The sequence below is a fragment of the Artemia sp. Qi Xiang Cuo genome, chromosome 15 (assembly GCF_049724085.1).
Source record: "Artemia sp. Qi Xiang Cuo chromosome 15, ASM4972408v1, whole genome shotgun sequence".
NCBI lineage: Eukaryota > Metazoa > Arthropoda > Branchiopoda > Anostraca > Artemiidae > Artemia > Artemia sp. Qi Xiang Cuo.
The window spans coordinates 60,670,011-60,692,844 of record NC_142808.1 but is presented as its reverse complement, the minus strand read 5'-3'; the positions used below and the strand labels follow the sequence as shown (position 1 = coordinate 60,692,844).

The 22,834-nt window shown below is 31.4% G+C and overlaps 2 protein-coding genes across 2 annotated transcripts in view; both read left to right on the top strand.

Moving 5' to 3' along the window:
* Nucleotides 1-2,634: 2,634 nt before the first annotated feature.
* The window catches only part of LOC148943937 (uncharacterized), a 395,661-nt gene continuing 375,461 nt past the window's right edge, over nt 2,635-22,834 (top strand). Inside the window, 2 exon segments of the mRNA XM_089101668.1 lie at nt 2,635-3,433; nt 5,042-5,212. Coding sequence (XP_088957794.1) covers nt 3,367-3,433; nt 5,042-5,212 — 238 coding nt within the window. The 5' untranslated portion in view covers nt 2,635-3,366.
* LOC148943942 (uncharacterized) lies at nt 6,135-16,647 on the top strand. Its single transcript, XM_089101756.1, has 3 exons — nt 6,135-6,216; nt 9,341-9,469; nt 14,236-16,647. Exons 1-3 carry the CDS (start codon nt 6,135-6,137, stop codon nt 15,216-15,218), a joined length of 1,194 nt encoding a protein of 397 aa, XP_088957882.1. The 3' UTR covers nt 15,219-16,647.

Genomic DNA, 22,834 nt, shown 5'->3' with positions numbered 1-22,834 from the left:
TGTATTATAAGCCAGTTTTGCCTTGTTGTTTTTTGCAATTATTCCTTTTTTCAATAAATAAATATATTGTTGAAAAAAAAAATATATTTTGTCTAGTCAATATACTACAAAATACTTGTTTAAAAAAAGAGTCTCCCACATATAAAAGTGTTTAATAAAAATGGAATATGTTTTTTGGGCTCTATTTGGGATCATTTTAGGAATTGTCTTAATAAGGTAGCAAATGGTACTTTTCTATGATTTAGAGGTTTTCTGAAGGACAGTTATAAATATAGAATGGTAACAATCCTTTTAAATGTTTACCTCTTAATGATAAAGATTCCTATTCTCCACATTCTCCCCCCCCACTTAACCTCTGGTAGTACTTAGATACAAATTTTTAATGTAAATGAAAATCCAATGCTAAGTGGATTTTACAAGGTAATTTGTTGCATCTGCATTGATTTATTATGATAAAATCTAATAAATGTGTCAGTAAATAAATATTGTAGTTTCTCCACTTTTAAGCATTTACCTTAAATTGCATTGTCCGGCAAAATAAGGATTAAATCCTGTAGAATTGCTGCTTTGTGATTATGATAATTATTGGATGTCTCAATGGCATCCCACTCAGTTTGCCACAGCTTTGATGACCATTCTCCATCAATGGCTCTTTTTAAGGCAGCCTTACAGCTTCTTTGTAGTGGCAGCTTCTCTGGGGGTAGTGACAGCCTCTTTGGTGAGCAAATTCCACAAAATCACTATTCTATTAGTGAAGAAGCTATTGTGTAGTCTAGTTGCAGCTCTCTTCTGACATAGTTTCCAACTGTGCCCCTTAGTTCTGGCCAATTGGTCAATTTGAAATGGCTTATTTAATAGAGAGTTAGAATTCAGGAGCTTCTGCATCATAATGATATCACCCCTTTTACATCTATAGACAAGAGTGGGGAATTTCAGTCTGTTCAGACAGGATAAATAGTTTAAATATTTGTGTCTGTCAATTGCTTTTGTAGCCCATCTCTGAAGCGATTGTAACTTCTGCTGGTCACCTTTGTTGAGGGGGCTACCAACACCCATTTCAAACTCCAAATTAAGCCTGGTCAATGCTAGTTGACCTACTAGTGATTGGTCTTTTTATAAAGCCAGGGGTTTGGACTGCTTCAGCTACAGCTGTCTGTTTGTGTATAGTGAATTTTAATTTTTTATCAACTCAGACCCCCAAGTCTCCCTCAACTTCAGACAAGATTATGGTCTGTCTTGATTTGTCCATCTGTAACACATGATAAGGGCATTTCTCATTTTTTTTTCCAAAGCAGATTATGAAATTTGTTTTCTTTGAATTATATCCTCCATAGTGTTGCTCACTGCATAAATCATTCTCCATAAAGGCTATTTTTGGGTGTAACAACAGGTCAAATGAGTTTGGAGTAATCAGCATAAAAACTTATTTGATTTTTGATTGTGGTTGGTGTATCATTTATATAAATGTTGAAAAGTGTTGGTCCCAAGATGGCTCCCTGGGGCACTTCACTTAGTACTTTCACTGCTTCTGAAAAGAACACCTGTCCATTTTCTCCAAATATTTTCACCCTTTGCTTTCTCCCAGAAAGAAACTGAAGCACCTACTCTATGATTTAATTATGTGTAATTAAGTGTCAATTCACAAAAATTTTTCTTCATGGAGATTTTGCTTTAAATGAAATTACAAAGCAAAGGTATTTTTCCATTGAAATTACCACAAAATGTATTTTCAAAATCTAGGATGGAGTGGAGGGAATTAGGTATTAACCGAAATATTTAAGTCATCTTTAGACCATATTTAAATCATCTACAGAATAGTCTTTTTAATCATCTTGGCTCTATAATTTGATTTAAAGTAAGCAATAGATTGTTTGCCAAGCTTTATTGAATTTTATATTTTTATAATCTTTAAAACCATCAACTAGCCTTTTGTTAAACTAATTTTAAAAATATTTGAGTTAAGATAAGGTATGTAGCTAATTTTCAGGCATCTTCCTGAGTTCTAGTATAGGCTTCTAATTTGATTGAGAAGTGTTGCTTTTTCAAGTTAACAAAAGACAGTATTCTGTAATTTTACAATTAAAATTTGAGTTCTTGTCTATTATACTTCAAACAGCCAAGGAGTGAAGTTATTAATAATAATATATAATATAGGCCACAATAAAACAAATAGGCCACAGGGCCTCTAAACTGCCATGCACAGAAAAACACTTAGAAAAGAGAGTGGTACAGACTTATGAATTCTTGGCGAGCAGAAAGATGCCACAGGCAGAAATCCTTCCATGACTGACATTCTAGAGCACATCCTACACTCAGAGGAGATGACCAGGTCTTCTTCAGAAAACAGCCGGAAGTGCCGTGGAAAAGCGGGGAAATAATTAAAGAGGCAGATGAGCCTAGATTGTACTACCTATCAACTAAAGATGGTACAATCCTTCGTTGCAACCGAAGACACTTAATCAAAGCAGCCTCTCCACTCACACCTGATGATAGACCTGAGAGTTCTCTTATTTTACTCCTAATGAAATTTTTCAAAATATGGCGAAAATACTTTACAAAATATGGCGAAAATACTTTAGTAACAAAGTTATGAATGCTACAACAGGGAAGTATGGAAAGAAGGCTGTCCAGAACACATTATATTAAATACCTAATATAACATGACCTAACCAAATACCAACTCTTTATATTAAATATTTAATTAAAATATATCTACAGTGTAGTTTTTCACTGAGCCTAAGCTAAATGTCCCCAAATATAGGCAGCTAAACTATTTTTTATTCTTTGATCTCTCATATCAAAATTCATGAGTGTGTTCTGGATAATTAACAAGTACCAAATTCGGTTCAAAATCAAATAAAAAATTGCTAATTTAAACCTTCATAGCCTTATTTTGTAGGAACAGGAAGAGAAAGAGAAACACCCTATTTCTGAGTTTTTATTTGTGAAGGAGCTGAACCAGGTACAAAACAAGTTCCTGGGCCCTAGTTTAGAATTTAATTCTGATTGTGTCTAAAGTATCACTTTTCTAATACAGCAAAATTCCTGAGCTTTTAATAGTTCTGGTTAATATTGTTAATGCTAGGTGAGCGGAAACCTTGCCATTAAACTCCTTTAAGCTGTTCACAAATATCATAAGGTATATGCATTATTCCAACAAAATTAAAGGCCCTAAAAATATAAAAGAAAATTTTCAGAAAGTTGTGAATAAATGGACAAAATACCAATTTAAAAATTTATCACTGTGAATACAGAAAAATGTGCAGCTTTTGTAGATAAAATATAAAACTTGAGTGCCATTTCGAATTGTTGTTGATAATATGGCATGTTTTATAAGTGGCATTAACTTATTTCAGAGATAATATTATGGAGTTTTCTGGAATTCCAAATGAGAGTGAATTTATCACCATTCCTGAGACTTCTGTTAAAAATGGTAAGTTATCCTATTCAATTTTGGTCTCAAAATGAAAATAGATCTGCTTTACTTTAGTAAATATTTTCTCTTTGTTTCTCTAGCTTTTAAGGTTCTCACCAGTAAAAATAGCAAAAAGAAAGAACTTAGACAGTAAAAGCTTGTATCTAGTCTTTAAGAGTTGAGGTCAATGAAAGGGCTATTTTGCAAAACAAAATTCTTTTTGTTTGATTTTGATTGTTTCCTGTTAAAAGATTTTTGTTTGTTCCCTGTGTTTTTCTTCAGGTGATTTGTAATTAAAGGAAGAAAAAGGATTAGGATAATTTACTGTGCTGGTGACAGAAGAGGTGACATCAAGGAATATTCTTCTATTTCGGTTAACACCGAGCATACTTCTTGGTGGCTAATCCATAAGCTATTGGTTTTTATCTTGTGGCATTTATTATTGTCTTGTTGTCTTTGTCTTGCCATTTGTTATTTGTATTATTTCCCTGGCAAAAAGTGCATAATTCAATCAGGTTTTTCTAACTTCAAAGTTTTTACAATTTTCACACAGTTGATACTAAGACAGGTCATGGATTTATTAGTTTTTTATATTTCTTTACATAGATCTCAAGTGGGAAGGGTGCAAAAAAATTTTTTTTTGGATTTATTTGGTGATTTTTCAATATAATTTACACAGCTTCTACTTTCCCTATCTGTAAATATTCACTATTTTCGCAGTACTGTTTTTTTTTGTTTTTTTTCACATGTGGTATTTGTTTTATATGTGGTATATATGTGGTATATTCTATGTTTTATTTTACAGGAAATATTATCCTCATGTTTATTTTAAATAATATTTTCACAACATGTATTTTTTATTCATTTTGATAAATACTTTTACTTTGTTTTAAACGTAAGCCATATTGAATCTGATGATAGTTTGAACTGAACTAGTATTATTCTTATTTTGTTGGGGCTTAAATTTGTGAGCTTGTCTCCAGGCTTTATTTTCTTATAATTTAGAGTGTTTTAAACTAGAAGATACTTTGGAGGGGGGGGGGGTCAGAAGATTAAAAACGAGTATTATAAGGGGTGAGGGTATTTCAGTTCTTCCATTAGAATTGGAAGAAAAAATGTTTCGGTTATCAGCTATAATGTTTGAATGTTTCTGTCAAAGAGGAAGGGGGGTATCTATTTTCTTTCCTATATATGTATATGTTATCCAAAATTAAATGGACACACAAACAAATGGAATCTGAAAGAAAATGAATTAAAGATGCAAAAAATGGAATTACTAGAACAATTTAATTGCCTGACACTAAAAAAAACTGGTATTAGTAGGCTACTAAGAGGAAAAAGCAACATAGCCACTAAGGTTTTTTTTTTTACCCTAGATAATTAGCCAAATGATCAGCGTCTTAACTGCATAACCTCTGAAAGAATTTTAGGATTCCTTTTTTTTCAACTCTAAATCCTGAGATTTGATGTGGCTGTTTGCCAAAGATAGTTTGATTTCTGTTCCTTATATGACTATCATTCACTATCGTTGGATAATACCTTGAAAAAGGGGAAGTAGTAGGGCTTGTTTTGTAAGCTTTTCTGTTGAAAGTGTTTGATGTCTCTTTTATTTACGCTTTCTTTCAGAAGTTGAAGAGGCTTTACCAAGTGACCATAAAGAGCTTTTTGACTTTCCAACCCATCTTTTGTCTCCTAAAAGGGAAGATGCTCCTGTGGGTAGTTTTTGCTGCTTTTCAGGACCATATAAACTTGAACCTGACACTCAGGAACTGAGCTCCACATGTTTTGACAGTGAAGGTACATCTCAAGCATTTGGTTTTTTTATAATTGAATATTTTGGGTTATGTTTTATTGGGAAAAACTATAAAAAACTATAATTTTCCAGTACTTCATAATCTTAAGATTTAAAACTGCCAAAGCCAAGACGAGGTGAAAAAAAAAACCTTAAAATTATGCAATGTATTTTGGACAACAATTTGTTGCAAATTCTTGAATTTGCAAATTTATGAATAAAAAGTTTGCTAATGTTGTTCAAAGAGTTGTAGTAGTAAATAATAAGTATAGTTTTCTTAATACTTTGTGCATTCAGGTGAGTGTCTTTCTTTTCTCTCTCCGCTTGGTTATCTCTATTGTTGTAAATCCAGCTGATAATATTTTATTATTATTATTACTAAATGTTCATAGTAAGATTCAGTTTGCCTTCTGAATTTTGGAAAACTCATCAAAACAATTTAAGTGTTAAACACAGAACAATTCAGTCAGTGTCAAATATTCCCCTAAAATAGGCCTCTGTTTTTAAAAGAAAAGACGGAATTATTACGCAAATCAGCACTGTATTATCGTGTTAGCAAATCATTAAAGGGACTATGCTATCATAGGTAGAAACTCCCATGAACAACTCTAGCAAAAGCCAATTGAAACAAAAGTCAAGTAAACAAAAGTTTAAATAGTGAGATTTTCATTATAGACATTCAGTTACAAAAGAATGTCCTGTATTTATAGGAGTTAGTATGAGAGGAAGAGAATTTTCCTTAGGAAGAAGTTAAAATTATTGTTCTGTTATTTCCAAAACAGAATTATTAGTAAAAAAAAAGGTACACAAATATAAAACAACTTCAAGTAATGACATGCACATGAGCTTTGAGATTTTTATTATCATATTATTTGTAGTAGAAAAAAAAAGATTTTGAATATATTTTATTATATAAAATGAGGGAACATGGAACTTTTTCTACAGACTTCTAAGCTACTTCTCTTTCGACGCATTAATGGCAGTGGGATAATGGGGTGGTGCAGACCACGTAAGGGTGGCACTCTCCAGGTATTGGCACCAAGAGAAGAAAGTGGAAAGGTCAGGTTGCTTCTGAAGTATACATCCAATGTAGATTTTCCACTGAGCCTAAGATAATATTCTCCAAATACAGACACCTGAACTATTTTTTCTCTGAGATCTTAATTATCAAAATTCTTGAGTGTGTTCTGGATAATTAACAAGTATCAAATTTTGTTCAAAATAAAAATTTGCTAAGTAAGGTAACAAACTGTAAAAAAATTGTGGTAACAAACTGTAAGTAAGGAGCGACCAGCTCAATAGTAACCGAAACTCTAAAAAACGGAATTTTGATACCAATAGACACATCAAAGAAACAGATTTTAATGCTGATTTTAAAGATATAAATTTCAACAAGTTTAGTCCTACCCTTCAAAAGTTACTTGCCTGAGAAAATTTGCCTGATTTTTGAAAAAGGGTTTCAAGCTCCTATCTGCAACAATAAGGAATTTAGTATTTTTTGCTAGAAGAAAGATCACAGATGCGTGCTTATTATTTTTTTTCCCAGGGGTGATCTTAACGACCCAGTGGTCCTAGAATATTGTGGGAGGGCTCATTCGAACGTAAATTAAAAGTTCTAGTGCCCTTTATACGTGACCAAAATATGGAGGGCAACTAGGTCCCCTCCCACGCTCCATTTTCCCCCAAATACACCTAATCAAAAGTTTAAGAAAGCCTTTTTATTTAGCATGGTCAAAAATGTAACTATGTCTTTTAGGATGACTGAATCCCCCAAAGTCCTCCGGGGAAGGGCTGAAAGTTATGAACCTTACCCTTTGTTTACATATAGTGGGCCTATTGGTTATTGGGAAGTATACAGACGTTTTCAAGGGGGATTTTTTCTGGTTGTAGGGGGGGGGTCGGGGGTTATATGGGAGTATCTTTCCAGGGGGGAAGGGATATTGCTATAAAGGGGGCGCCGGATTTCCCAGCAGTATTTAAAAAAACGATCAGAAATTAAATAAAAAAAGTTTTTCAACTTAAAGTAAGGAGCAACATCAAAACTAAAAAACGAACAGAAATTATTACGTATATGATCGGGTCCGCCATCTCCATCGCCATAGTCAATACATCGCTCTTTAAGCCAAAGATTTTTTAGTACTTTCATAAGAGCTATTTATTCTAATTAACGGCCTTTGTGATCAAGGGGTCATTTTTGAAGAATTGGAACAAAATTCGAACTTTAGCGTAACGAGCGAGGTATTGACTAGGGGGCGAACCCCCCAATATACGTATTAAAAATATGTGAATATAGAAGTTCGTTGCATAAGTTAATTCGTAAGTTGCGTATATTTATTACCAATAAAAACGTCAGTAAATAATATTAAACAACTTTGAGAAAGCCATTTAACCAAATAAAAGTAAAATGAATCTGAAAATTTTGTTTTAATTATTCATGTACAGTGAGCCAAAATAAAAACCTGCATTAATTCAAAAACGTTCAGAAATTAAATAAAAAACAAGTTTTTTTTAACTGAAAGTAAAGAGCGACATTCAAAATTAAAACGAACAGAAATTAGTACGAATATGTGAGGGGCTTTCCCCTCCTCAACGCCTCGCTCTTTACGCTAAAGTTTTTAACTGTTATAAAAAATAGAGTTGTGAGAAAGAGTCAAACTTTAGCGTAAAGAGTGAGGCTCTGGATGGCAGTGACGAAGGTATAATGTAAAATAAGAACACACCGCACAAAAGGTTTAATACGGTTCTTTAACTTCAGAAAGCTGCGCTTATTCGGTTTTGTATTCTTATTATTGTTTTCAAAATAAAATTACTGTACTTCGCTACAAGGTACATCAATGCTAATCAAGTAACAGTTGAGCTTGGTCGATCCCATAATGCAACTTTAAGCAACCATGACTAAATAAAATTAGAAAAATTACTGGAGAATCTCAAATACCCAAAATTTTCTGGAGAATCTCACCTTTTATGTGACAAACTTCGATTTTTTATACCCTTTTCATTAATCATATATCTACTTTCATTCCAATATGAGGTTCTTTAACTTTCTTTGCAAACTTACCTTTAAAAAAAAATTCTAGGGAAATCGCAAAATTTGTTTAATTGCATGGAAAATACAAGATTATGAAGTTTAAATGCATAGAATAGGAAACAAAACATCAAGAAAAACATTTTTAACTATTTTTTACCTTGAAAAATAGAATGAGATCACTCAGAAAAATCTATTACCACAATATAGTTTAGATAGTCTAATTGAAAGGCAATACTACTTTTATTTCGATTTTAAAATATCCAATAAGTGTTGCAAGCGTGCAATGAGTGATCACCATATCATCATCCTTTCCCCCTAAAATAAGATGTTGTAAGAGTGTATTTTACCCCACTCTGGTATCCGAGTGACTCATGCTATTAAAGCAGAAAAACGATCACAAAGAGACAAGTGGCAAAGAACCTTGTTTAAATAGAAAAAGAACGTCGTAACCTCACACCTGCTTTTATGATATAAATGCATGAGATCTTAGTGCAACGGTACCTTCGCCACTTTGATTATGGGCGGTTTGAATATTTCTATACACCTCATTAAAGTTCTTCAAAAGAACTTCAAAAACTATAGATTAGCATTGACTAAATTGTAAACTCAAAAGATGCTTGTGAAACTAGAGTTCTACTGCCTTTTTTTAAATAAGCAAAAGGTAGCCAATAAGCCAAAGGCCAAAGGTAGAAGCACTGATAATTTGCAATTATGCGTTTCCAGTCCCCAAAGGGTAGTTCTCAGTATGCATAAATAGGTTAGCTCTAGTTATTTCTATTTCCAAAAATTAATTAGATGCCATTTGGATGTGAAAATTTATGAATAAAGTGCCAAATCATGAAATTGGTTTTCTATTAATCATATTACCTTTTATTAATTATCATACTATTATCACGGTTGCATCAAATTATAACGCTTAAATTTGTTCAGGTGTGATGTTTAGCGTTATTTTTCACGCTTGTGGCCTTGTTTTTTTTTTCTTTGGAGGATTTAATTATTTATTGGTAAATTATTGAGAATATTTAATCATGATTTTATTATTTTATTTCTCTTTGTTTGTTTTTAATTTTTGTTGTTTAAGCTGGAGACCTTTCATCACTTTGAGCTGAAACGATCAGAGATTCTACTTCCATCCTATCATCTGAGCATCAACATCTACCTGTGGATGCTGTATCCAGAATAACCAGTTTAACATCTGAATCGGACTCCCAAAGTCTGGATAACAATGACGAAGGTATGTTTGAAACTATTAGTTTTGTGAACTTTTTTTGAAAAGCAAATATTTTGTCAAACATGGTAAGTTTTTGTAAATTTTACAAGCATGACATTAACAATATGTCAAGCAGTATCAACAGCATAATTCAAATTCAAGCATTTATTAACCTCCACTGACCACTTAAACTGACTGACCAAACTGACCAAACTGACCACTTAAACTGAACAAACTGACCACTTAAATATATATATATATATATATATATATATATATATATATATATATATATATATATATATATATATATATATATATATATATATATATATATATATATATATATATATATATATATATATATATATATATATATATATATATATATATATATATATATATATATATATATAAATACAGGCCAATATGCACAAACCTAAATTATACTAATAATACTTAATTACATTTCATTCATAACATAAACAAGCATGAAATCTAAAAAAATTGAATTATTGGGAATAATATCAACCAGCTAAAGAAAACAAATATTCTAATTTCAATAATTTGAAAAAATTCCAAATTCGGTCTCTGGGAAATTGATGGCCCTAGCAAATTAATTTTTTCTGCTTCTTATTCGTTATCACAATTTGATCGTTCATACTATATTGTTGTATCACTGATGACGTAGAATTAAATTTTAAAAGTCGACATAAAAATTTTCCAAAATTAAAAATGTTGTTTTTCTGAAGAATTAGAAGAACTAAAATATAGTAACCATACTAAATATAGAAGAACATGATATTAAATACATGAGTTAATGACTTTCTAGTCCAAATATTCCTCGAGAGGAATTACCCTGCCAAAACTTGCAGAGATACAAGAAAGGACGAAGTTTATTATATTTGTTTGAGAAAGGGATAGCAAAGGACCATAAGGAATATCTAAATAAAGAAAAAAACATTACATAAAAATCTTGTTTTAAATGTCACTATTAACATGATTATTAACATGAGTATTAACATGATAACGTCAGTATTAAAATGTCAGTATCAAGCAGTATTAACAGCATAATTCAAATTCAAGCATTTATTAACCTCCAAAATTGGAAAGTATAAATAAAAATAAAAATGAACAAACTGACCACTTAAATATATATAAAAAATATATATATTTATATATAAATACAGGCCAATATACACAAACCTAAATTATACCAATAATACTTAATTACATTTCATTTATAACATTGTAAATTTTAACATAAACAAGCATGAAATATAAAAAAATTGAATTATTGGAAAAAAGAAAATAAATACTCTAATTTCAATAATTTAAAAAAAATTCAAAAGTTCGTCTATGGGACATTGATGGCCCTAGCAAATTAATTTTTTCAGTTTCTTACTCGTTATTACAATTTTATCGTTCATACAATATTGCTGTATCCCTGATGACGTAGAATTAAATTTTAAATATCGCCAGAAAAATTTTCCAAAATTAAAGATGTTGTTTTTGTGAAGAATTAGACGAACTAAAATATAATAACCATACTAACTATAGAAGAACTTGATATTAATAACATGAGTTAATGACTTTCTAGTCAATATATTCCGGGAGAGGAATTACCCTGCCAAAACTTGCAGAGATACAAGAAAGGACAAATTTCATTATATTTGTTGGACAAAGGGATAGCAAAGGACCATAAGGAATATCTAAATAAAGAAAAAAACATTACAGAAAAATCTTGTTTTAAATGTCGCGTCACATTTTTCACGTTTTTAAAGCGTTTAAATAGTATTACCAAAAGTCGTTGGCAAGCTAAGTTTGCATTTTGAATGATATGGTAACACGTCAAAATAACTCAGATGTTAAGCTAAAAAAAAATCGCGAGATGTTTTCCTTGCGAGGCTCTTATACTTATAAATAGTTAAAATTCCTTTTTAAGTTACTAAAAAGTTAAACCAACACAGAGTGTGGATTTAGGTACCAAAGTGGACATTTATCTTATATTTAAGCAAGAACGGAAACAGATTCTGATCAATAGTTTTTATTTTCATTTAGCATAACATTAATATTTTATTTTTTAAACATCTTTTTATTTCAGAATTCAAAAAATAAAATGTCCCAAAAACAATCAAAAATAGCGTCAGATTCAACTGCAACTAATCTAATTAAAATTTTCATCATTGCATACATCTCCTCCTTATTGAAAACAGGAGAATACATTTATGTATTGGTTGTGTATGCCGTAGCTCGTAGGTTGTTAAAGTTTTTTCCCTCTGCAAGTTTTTTTTTTTAATGTCGACAGTCTTGATATCATTTGTTAGTTGAGTATCAGTTTTAGTAATTCCTCCAAGAACATTTTTGAAATTTACTTTGAATTTTTATAGTGAAAAACGTATTGAAAACATGAAATTTAAGTAAAATATCCAATTTTTCTCTGTTGAAAATTCTGAGTACTTTCGTATTTCTGACTCGATGAATCCACAGATTAAAAAAAAAATGAATCTCGCTATACAAGTGTCTTGTTCACTTTATGCAAGTAAGAACCGTAGGCTAGTCACACCATTAGATCTTTTAAGGGGATCTTAAACCCTAGGCCCAATGGCGTATTTGAAATCCAATGCTTAGTCTATTTCTCTGTCTTTTTTTTATAAACTTGTCTATGTTAGCGTCAAAATAAAGTGCAATGTAGCAACTGAAAATTGTGTCAGCTATTATGCTTTCTACTGTCGTGCATACTCAGAATTTGCAAAAGATCAGATGCAATAAAATTGCTTATTATTCTTTTCCAGAGTTAAATACTACCATTAGTGCTACTAACAACTCACCGAAGCACCAAAACCCGTGAGGCCATTACATCTATGTGAGCTCCTCTTCCATCCTAATTTATTCTAAGCCTCCCTCTTTGAGCCCTCCCAGGACGTTCCCATTTCTCTTAATTCTTTCCTGATGAGGTCCTCCCACCCAAACCACAGACGACTCGCTTTCTGTTTAACCCTAGACTGTTGACCGAAAAGAACAATCTTTGGCAATCTGTCATCTTTCATCCGCAGATCGTGGCTTAACCATCTCAACAACCTTTATCTCAATTATAGTCCTAGAAAGCGGGATTGAACTGTACTTTTCTTACAGCCTATCGTCAGTCAGGTACCCAAAACAATCAATAGGCAATTTCTCTTGAAAACATCTAACAAATCTTCCTCCGTTTTTCGGAGCGCCAATACTTCAGAACCATATTTGACCACTGTCATCATTAGAGCTTCCAATATTCTAATTTTAGTTTGAAGACATTTCTTCCTATTGTTCTAAACTTTTTTCAACTTGAAAAAGCACCCTGAGTCTTGGTTGTTCTACTTTAACATCATCAAGGCACACACCATCTTCACTAATAATACTACCAAGGTAAGTAAAGCTGTCCACTTGATCGACCTTTTCGATACCCAAAGTCCCTTTTTTTTCATTGCTTTTTAGCCTTAGTGTCTTAGTGTTTTTAACGTTAATTTATAAACCTATTATAGCATCAGGAACTCGCAAAATCTCAAAAAATTCATTCAGTTTGCTCACTTTTTCATCTAGGATGTTCAAATCATCAGCGTAACCTATGTCTTGGAAATTTATGCTTCCCCATTTAATTCCATGTTCTTCCATTGCCTTTCCTGTGCTCTATAAGACAAATTTCATCAAAACGATCAGTATAACTGGGGATAGAACACAACTGTGCTTAACTCAAGATTTAATATGAAATAAGCTACTTTGTAGCTTTAATACAAAAATCTCACTTTTTAGCCTGAAAACATGCATCAAAACAGATAAAGACCATAAAAATTATCAATTAGTCATAATCTCGTGCGAATGCTTTTTTTCGTTTACTGGGACATAATTTTATCGAATGGTACCACTCCTCAAGTGGGAATAGATTTGGTCCCCAGTCTTGCGGGTAACCCGACAGGTTCAACCGAGCCCTTTGCAGAGGCCTTTGTCCGTATATCTGGATATTACATCCTGCCGCAGTTGTTTTATTAAAGATCCGCCCCCGATGGTTTCTGCGTCAACATGCAATTTAAGCCAATCTGGGAGGAGTTATATAACTCACGGAAAGTAGAACTTGCTTGCGAGCAACTGTGTCTCTTATAGTTTACTAGACATTCATCATGCCGATAAAAATGCACTGATGAAAAAATTTTGCCTTTTAAGGAATTTGTATTTAAGGGTAAATCATTAACGTGAAAAAAAAAAATTTCAGTTTACGAAAAATATTTATAGGCTAAAAACGAAAGCTGAATTTCAGTTTAGTTTAAACCTAAGCTGTCTTCCGAAATCACGGTGAAATGGGGAAAGGGGGTCATTTTTTCCTGTAGACCCCCATTTTAGAACTTCATAATTATTTTCTGCTGTCTAAGAGTTTATTGATACAATGGCCTTCCTAATTTACGGAATGTTGCCGATGAATTAGTTTTCCAAGTGAAATAATGATACAAGTTTAATATAAGTTCAACTAGGGGTTCAAAAGGAAATTATTCGATAAAACATATGATTTTTTTTTTAAATTCCGTATGACTTTCAAGTTTTAAAGCTGATAAAGATTTATATATTATATTAATTCCGATTCTTCCATGAAGTAAAACTGATTTCAAGTTTTGTTCTCTCATTTTTGTTTCAATTTAAAGTGGCAGGTAGTGTAGATCCAAAACAGGTTACAGCTATAGAATGTTCACCTTGCATTGATTTCTAATTATTGAATCGTTTACACCTTATTTAATTTTAATAAAATTATTTTTTTATAATAGAGATAATTTATTCTACTGTGTCCAGTTTTGATGCTGTGGATCAACCAAAACTCTTAACATTTAGTCAACATTTAGTTATACATGTTCATTTTTCACCAAGTGCGTCTGAGTTAGAACGACCTGGAAGTTCATCACTAGATGTTACACAGAATCCTTCTCATGTGAGCAATTTGAAAAGGCATCAAACAGTGCGCACTGGGGATAAACAGTTTGAATGTGAGGTCTGTGAGAAAACTTTTTCTGACTCAAGCAGTTTGATTAGGCACCAAAGAGTGCATAGTGGTGAGAAACCGTTTAAGTGTGATATATGTGAGAAAACTTTTTCTGACTCAAGCAATTTGATTAAGCACCGAAGAGTACATACTGGTGAAAAACCTTTTAAATGTGATGTATGTGAGAAAAATTTTTCTCATTCAAGCAGTTTGATTTGCCACCAAAGAGTACACACTGGTGAGAAACCGTTTGAGTTTGATATATGTGAGAAAACTTTTTTTCAGTCAGGACATTTGATTCAGCACCAAAGAGTACACACTGGGGATAAACCGTTTAAATGTGAGGTCTGTGACAAAACTTTTTCTGGGTCAAGCAGTTTGATTAACCACCAAAGATTACACATTGGGGATAAACCGTTTAAATGTGAGGTCTGTGACAAAACTTTTTCTCAGTCAGGCAATTTGATTAATCACCGAAGAGTACATACTGGTGAGAAACCATTTAAGTGTGATATATGTGAGAAAACTTTTTCTGAGTCAAGCATTTTGATTAAGCACATAAGAGTACATACTGGTGAGAAACTATTTAAGTGTGATATATGTGAGAAAACTTTTTCTGAGTCAGGCAGTTTGATCAGGCACCAAAGAGTACACACTGGTGAGAAACCGTTCAAATGTGAGATCTGTGACAAAACTTTTTCTCAGTCAAGCAATTTGATCAACCACCAAAGAGTACATACTGGTGAGAAGCCGTTTAAGTGTGACATATAAAAAAGAGAATATTCTTCTAAATTTAATCTTAACAATCATATAACAACCCATTTATAATCTACAATAACAACCCCTGTGGTCTTGCTGAACCCTATTGTAAACTGTTCCTCTGTTTAGTTGCTACTCATTTATGTATTTTTGTCAGTTAATTAATTGATTTGTGGAATATTTTTGTTCATTTCTTCTGTGAGTTTATTTTGTGTTTTGTTTTAACTTGTTCTTTTCTTTGGTTATGAATACCACCCCCCCCCCCCTCCCAAATTAGTCACTATATGTATCCGTGTTTGATTAAACACCCCAGTAAAATCCATTTTATTCTTTTTATAATGTTTTCTCTCCTTTTTTAAAATCTCTTTACTTATCATTGGGATTCAAATATTGTAAAAAAATACGTATGTAGTTTTTGGTCTGTCCTCAGAGAAGTAAATCCTTAAAACTATGATTGTCACCAGTATTTCTAATCAAGAGATGAGAGGGGGATGTATGCTCATTAGGATTGTTCCAATGTGGTGAGGTCCTTATGAGTGATTAATATATTAATCCTTAGGGAAACCACTGCAGAAGTAAAGAAAAGATAAATATTGGTTTGTTCGAGTGTTGTCATTGGCAAAATTGGGTATTTTGCCGTACTTTTACGGACCCTCTTAGAATTGGTACTTTACCTATTTACATATTTAAAATATTATACTGACATCTTTTACGGCGCTTTATAGTTAACATTGTACAAAACTATCCAAAAGGCTGGGAGAAACAGGTTTGGGTATTATATTGTTATTTTGATGTCTACTGGATACACAGCAGGGTGAAAGAATGAAATATAATTGCACTCAATAATTTCGTTGTGAAGTGTTTATAATTGAGTAATAAATTGGTATTTGACTATCCCTTATCTAACACCATGTTATTTTATTTGCATATGCTTATTCTCTTTTAATGAACAATTTACGTAATCTTTCACTAAAAAAGTTTCAGAAAGCATTTGAACTTTTGAACTAAAGAACAAAGATGTTATCATTTGATCTGTGGGTCTGTAGCAATGTTACCCAGTCTAATCTGGTTTCTCGCCTCTCTTTTGGATGGAAGATTGGATGGACCCACATTTTCTCTTCTTTCTGAAAAAAGTTGGGTGTTAATTGAGGTCAGTATTATTTCTGCTGCCAACCAGAGGTCTGAATTGATTTGGATTGGGAGAAGTACTTTATCCAGACTTGCTCAATACCTGGTTTGCCTGGTATGAAAGACCCTACTCGAATGTAACATTCGAGTAGGAGTAAATGTAACATTAGTAAATACCACAATGTTTGAACCTTAACTTTACATCTTCACAAAGCTTCTGATCCCTCAAAATAGCGAAAACAAAGCTATTGCTCCTTGGAGAAAATAGTCTGACTAGAAAAAATATGGTACCAGAATTTGTCTTGAAATTTAGAATCAGAAATGGATCTCATTGAATCTAAAGTCATTAAATATACCAGGTGGTCAAAATGCATTAACAATGTAATTTTGCTGTCATCTAGCTATTACTAGTAAACACAAAAAAAAAACAGTTTATATTTTATTCAATTATTGATTATTAGCAAAATGAGTTAGTAATTAAAAACTATTAATTGTATTAATAATTTCAGTGTTGAATAAAAAAAGAGGTTTGCAAAAGAAAAAAGACACTGCCACATAAATAAGATCAAAGTCCTCAGATCTACCATAATATTGCTTTCTTTCAAAGGAGATAAGATCTGAACACACTGATTAGCAAAATACATAACCAAAGCTATTTCTGATATTTTTTTTTCACCTAAATCAACAGCTTTCCAAGATAGCAAGAATCCCCTGATATAAAATTGCTAGGCCACTTTATTTTTCATTGTTGCTACACAATTTTACAAAGTTTACACAATTTAATGTCTTTTAAAGATATTTGGTTATTGAAGCTAGTCCGATTTCTAACAACAATATGTACTGAGCTTGAAAATTTTAGTTTCCTTTTTTAAGGTCTTTTAATAGAATCATAATTTATAATAAGTGCAAATTTTCGTTTTTTGGGCCTTCCTACTGACACTATGTAACTGGATCCGTTCAAACCTCTAAGGTTAATCACAAAGCGAGTTGATTTTATCAAAAAAAAAAAAATTAAATTTTTAAAAGCACATTGCTTATACTTTGAGAAAATAATTTCGGTTACGAGGTTTTCATTTTTGACACATTTTCGAATTTTGGTTACTTCAGACAATTTAGTAATGACCTTTGCCTTAGCTACCCGCATTGGTATTGTCGGAATTGACAATCCAGTTTTTCGGTATTCATATCTTATCACGTTTAATAGTTCAGGTATTGGTTCCAAAGGATCATCATTTATAGCAACTGCAACTGCAAATTTTTTCTGTTTTGGAACCTTCCAATAGAAATTATAATATTTAACAAAATGAAGCGTTGGAAACTCAACAATCTCATTTATGTTATGCTGGACTCATATAAGAAAATGCTTAAATGATGTCATATAAAATGCTCATAACATGTACTAACATAGTACATGATGCCACTTGCCACCAAATTAAGGCTCTTAACGAATTTTCTTAGGTTTTTGACCTGTCTAGATCGTTTTTTATGCGAGACTCAAAGTTACTAATTTTCACAAAAAGTATAGAGCCGTTTCCGAGAAATAAAATACTTAAATATTTATACAGTTATTGCTCGTTTATAAAAATAATATATATATATATATATATATATATATATATATATATATATATATATATATATATATATATATATATATATATATATATATATATATATATATATATATATATATATATATATATATATATATATATATATATATATATATATATATATATATATATATATATATATATATATATATATATATATATATATATATATATATATATATGTGATCTTTGCATTTAAACATGTTGTAGATCTCACAAATAATGAATAAATTGGCCATACCTAAAATAAAAGGATATTCTGAGCTACATTTATCTGTATTCATTTTTTAATATAAAGTAGGAAGGTAGGAAGTATTGAGAAGTTTAAAATTTACCTTTAAATTACCCCATGGAGGGAAATTGATGGATTTTTTAAGCTTGATTATTTTTTTGCAAGGATCATTTTTGAAACAACTTGTTCAATATTATTCCTTTAACTATTTCTATTAATTTTGACTGCAATACAGAAACTACAGTAAGGTGAAGGCACTATAAACTGAAAATCCACAACATGAACCTTTGGAGTGGTCTAACCATAATAAAACGACTGTAATGTTTGTTTTAATAACTTTTCTTTCATTATTCTTTTTTGAAATTTTTTTTTGAGAAAGTGACAATTTAATAACAATTTTTGTTTGATATTTAACTTGAATTTTCAGACCTAAAAACACCAAATTTTTGGAACTTCAAAAGTTTATAGATTAGTAAAAGACAAAAAACTGGTGTTGTATTCATCAATCCTGTCTAATAGTTAACGGGCTTTATTAATTTTAAATAATCTAGTTTTTGTCATTAATGTGTTTGGCAACAATTTATAAATTTAGACAAAATCAGTTATTTTAATTTTTAACTAAGTTTTTTAAGGATTTTTTTTCTTAAATGACAAACAGCACAATGGCTATCTCAGAATTTCGATCAGATGACTTTAGGAAAAACGGTGGGTGGAGGGGGCACTTAAAAAGGGCACTTGCACTCCAATCTTTTTGGTCACTTAAAAAGAGCACTAATACTTTGAAGTTTTGTTTGAATAGGCCCTTTCTCTATATTCTAGGATTATTGGTTTGATGTAATTAGCCCCGAAGCCCTGAAAAAAAAAAAAAATAAACACACATCCGTGATCTTTCTTCTGGCAAAAAACACAAAACTGTACATTTTTGCAGATGGAAGCTCGAAACTTCGAAATCAGGGTTCTTGAATACGCTGAATCTAATGGCTATACTTGCATTAAGATTCCTTGACTCTTTAGGGCCCCCCCTTTTTTGAAAATCATGGAAATTTTCTCAGGTTTCTAGCCTTTGATGCGTAACACTAAACTTAATGAATCTTATATATTTGCTATCACCATGATAATTCGATTCTTTATATACCTCATCTAATATCAAAATTCTGTTTTTCAAAATTTCGGCCGCAATTGAGCCGTTTTGCTCCGTACTACTCGTAAGGCTAAGGATATTATAATCTGAATAATCTTAATTTGATTGAATTTCATTAGAAATCGTAAATTCTAGTGCTCCTTTTAAGATTCAAAAGTAAAACAGTGGTTGGAAGCAGGGGCGTCCCAAGGGGGGGGGGGCGGGGAGGGGTGTAACCAAGCTATCAAAGAAAGTAAACAGATTATTTTGTGAATGGTATCAAGTTTTCTATTTAATGTCAACTAGAGGAAGTATGAAACTAAATTAAACACTACTATTTGGGTCCAGATTTTTAAAAGGGTGTAGGTTTTTAAAAATTGAAAATTTTTCTCCAGCATATAAATAGTAAGCCAAACTATAAAGTTTAAAAAAAAATGAAAAGATTTAAAGTATTACTTTCTTATTCCCTGAAAAGACTATGTCATTACAAAACGAACAGAAATTAATTAAAAAGCTATTTCAACAAAATAAGTTTTTTAAAGTAAAGTAAAAAATGAGCAAAAATAAAATCATATAATGTACGAAGCGTGAAACTACCACAAATCATTATCGATGAATAAATGAAACCCAAAACGAATACAAATTACAATAAATAACTGAGTCAAACTCCAAACAAGCCGAAATTAACTAGAGTAGGGCTTAAAACCTTTAGCCTTCCCAAGGCCAGAACATTACTTGCACTGTACTAAAAAATACAAATGAATAGGCATAGTCAGTTTAATATACATGTATTTAGCAATCAAAGTTTATATTATTTAATTGAGTAAAGTTATAAAAGTGAAAATACTTATATTTTTTCAGTAAAGTTTAAATTATGTTCTGACCTTGGGTAGGCATAGGGGTTATGAGCCCTATTCCTGTTAATTTCAGCTCGTTTTGAGTCTGACTCGGCTATTTATTGTAAATTCTGTTCGTTTTGGGTTTCATTATTTATCGATGCTGATTTGTGGTAGTTTCACGCTTGGTAGATTATATGATTTTATTTTTGTTCCTTTTTGGTTTAATGGAGTTCTTTACTTTTATTTGAAAAACTTATTTTGTGAAATCAGTTTTTTTTTTATTAATCACATAACAAAGTAATATATGAAATATTTTCAATGAAATAACAACATGCAGAATATTAATATAAAGATATGTTACATACATCATTAAACATTTTTAATATCATCAAACAATTTTGGACACTTTGAATTTGTTTCATAAAATGATTCGTCATGTATTCTTTTGATACTGTAGCTACTCTCTTCTCCAAGTTCATAGCCAGTAGAATAATCATTAATCCATTTTGTGTCATACACTATTTTTACTGCTGTGTCACCTACAAGTTCAATATGGACTTCATATTTGGTATTATTGCGTTCCTTGACTATATGATGAATTGTTCTAGCAACATTCACCGATGCTTTGCTTTTCTTAGAATTGTCGTTAAAGTCCATAGTGATAGTATCTACCAATGCCCTTTTTATTTTGCCGGTGATTTCACTGTCTATTACACTTTATTTTTACACATGTAACAATTAAGACATGATATGTCTTATGACATCGGTGCAGCATTATGCCTGTCTTCTTTTTACCTTCCGTTGATTGCTAATACCCGAAAGATGACGATATGATTTATCAATAGGTGACGTGTTACCCACGCTACGAGCAAGAAGTTGGCCCTCGTTGTCAACTATTACTTTTAGGCATGAATCATCTTTGAGCACTATAATCTCTAGAAATTTTATTCTATTATATCCACTATCAGCAATGTTGATTTTTTTTATACTCCAAAAAAATTCAATGTCTCACTTTTATGACAGTGCACACATACATCTCCAAAGGTGTCACAATTAGTAATTTTTTCATTGTTCAAATAAATGTCCTTGTCAGCATTCAATCTTACAATAATTCTAATATGTGCGCATACTTTCTTGAATATTTCATTTTCACTTTTTCATCATTGCTAATATTCTGTTCAATAATGATATCTGATGGTAAAATACCAGTTATACTATTAACGACCATTGAGGCTTTGCTTTGCATTGAATTATCTTTATTTCCTTCGTGGTGTTATCTGTCCATGCCCTTTTAATTTGCTCTCGATTATACTGTCTATTATCTCATTATTTTTACACAGGTTACAGCTCCGACATGTAGACATGATATGATTTATGACATTGATGCTGGAGTAGGCTCGTTTTGCTTTTACGACCTGTTGAATGGTAATACCACAAAGATGTTGATATGACTTATCAAGAGGTAACGTGTTATCCGTACAATCAGCAAGAAGGTGGCCCTCTTCATTAACTTTTAGTTTTGGGCTCGTATAATCTTTCAGCACTATCATCTCTTGAAATTTGACTCTTGCATAACTAACTGTATAACCATTGAATGTTGTCGATAACCAAAGAAATTCAATCTCTCACTGCCACAATAATGCTCGCATACGTTTCCAATAAGATCCCCACTAGTACTTGTTTCATAGTTCAAGAATTTGTCTTTGTCAGCATTCAGCGCAACGATGATTTTATCATGTGCACACATTTTTTTCTAATAAATCATTTTCATTTTTTGGCAAGAAAATATGATGCAAATGTTTATCCTTCTAAAGTAGAAAAATTACTGATTTAATACATACAATAAACTAGGTAGTGTTGATAACTAGCCATAGAGTACCACTGGTAAAGCCACGTAGTGTCGATGAGCAGCCACAGAACACCACTGGTACAGCCACAAAAATTAATTAGAAAAAATAAAAGTTGAAAAATTTCCAAGTAAAAAAAAATGCTAAAATATATATATATATATATATATATATATATATATATATATATATATATATATATATATATATATATATATTATCTTTATAAACGAGCAATAACTGTAAACATATTTAAGTATTTTTTTTTTCTCGGAAACGGCTCTATATTTTTTGTGAAAATTAGTAACTTTGATTCTCGCATAAAAAACGATCTAGACAGGTCAAAAACCTAAGAAAATTCGTTAAGAGCCTTAATTTGGTGGCAAGTGGCATCATGTACTATGTTAGTACATGTTATGAGCATTTTATATGACATCATTTAAGCATTTTCTTATATGATGTCAAGCATAGCATAAATAAGATTGTTGAGTTTCCAACGCATCAGTTTATTAAATATTATATCTATTGGAAGGTTCCAAAACAGAAAAAATTTGCAGTTGCAGTTGAAATAAATGATGATCCTTTGGAACCAACACCTGAACTATCAAAGGTGATAAGATATGAATACCGAAAAACTGGACCGTCAATTACGACAATACCAATGCGGGTAGCTAAGGCAAAGGTCATTGCTAAATTGTCTAAAGTAATCAAAATTCGAAAATGTGTCAAAAATGAAAAACCTCGTTACCGAAATTATTTTCTCAAAGTATAAGCAATGTCCTTTTACAAATTTCATTTTTTTTTTTTTTGATAAAATCAACTCACTTTGTGATTAAACTTACAGGTTTG

Bases quoted from the DNA above. Each gene is read 5' to 3' on its own strand.
- LOC148943942 (XM_089101756.1), top strand. From the start codon at position 6,135: ATGGAACTTTTTCTACAGACTTCTAAGCTACTTCTCTTTCGACGCATT. The intron at 6,217-9,340 runs GTAAGGGTGGCA...CATCACTTTGAG, and splicing joins AATGGGGTGGTGCAGACCAC to CTGAAACGATCAGAGATTCT. The intron at 9,470-14,235 runs GTATGTTTGAAA...TTTTTATAATAG, and splicing joins TCTGGATAACAATGACGAAG to AGATAATTTATTCTACTGTG.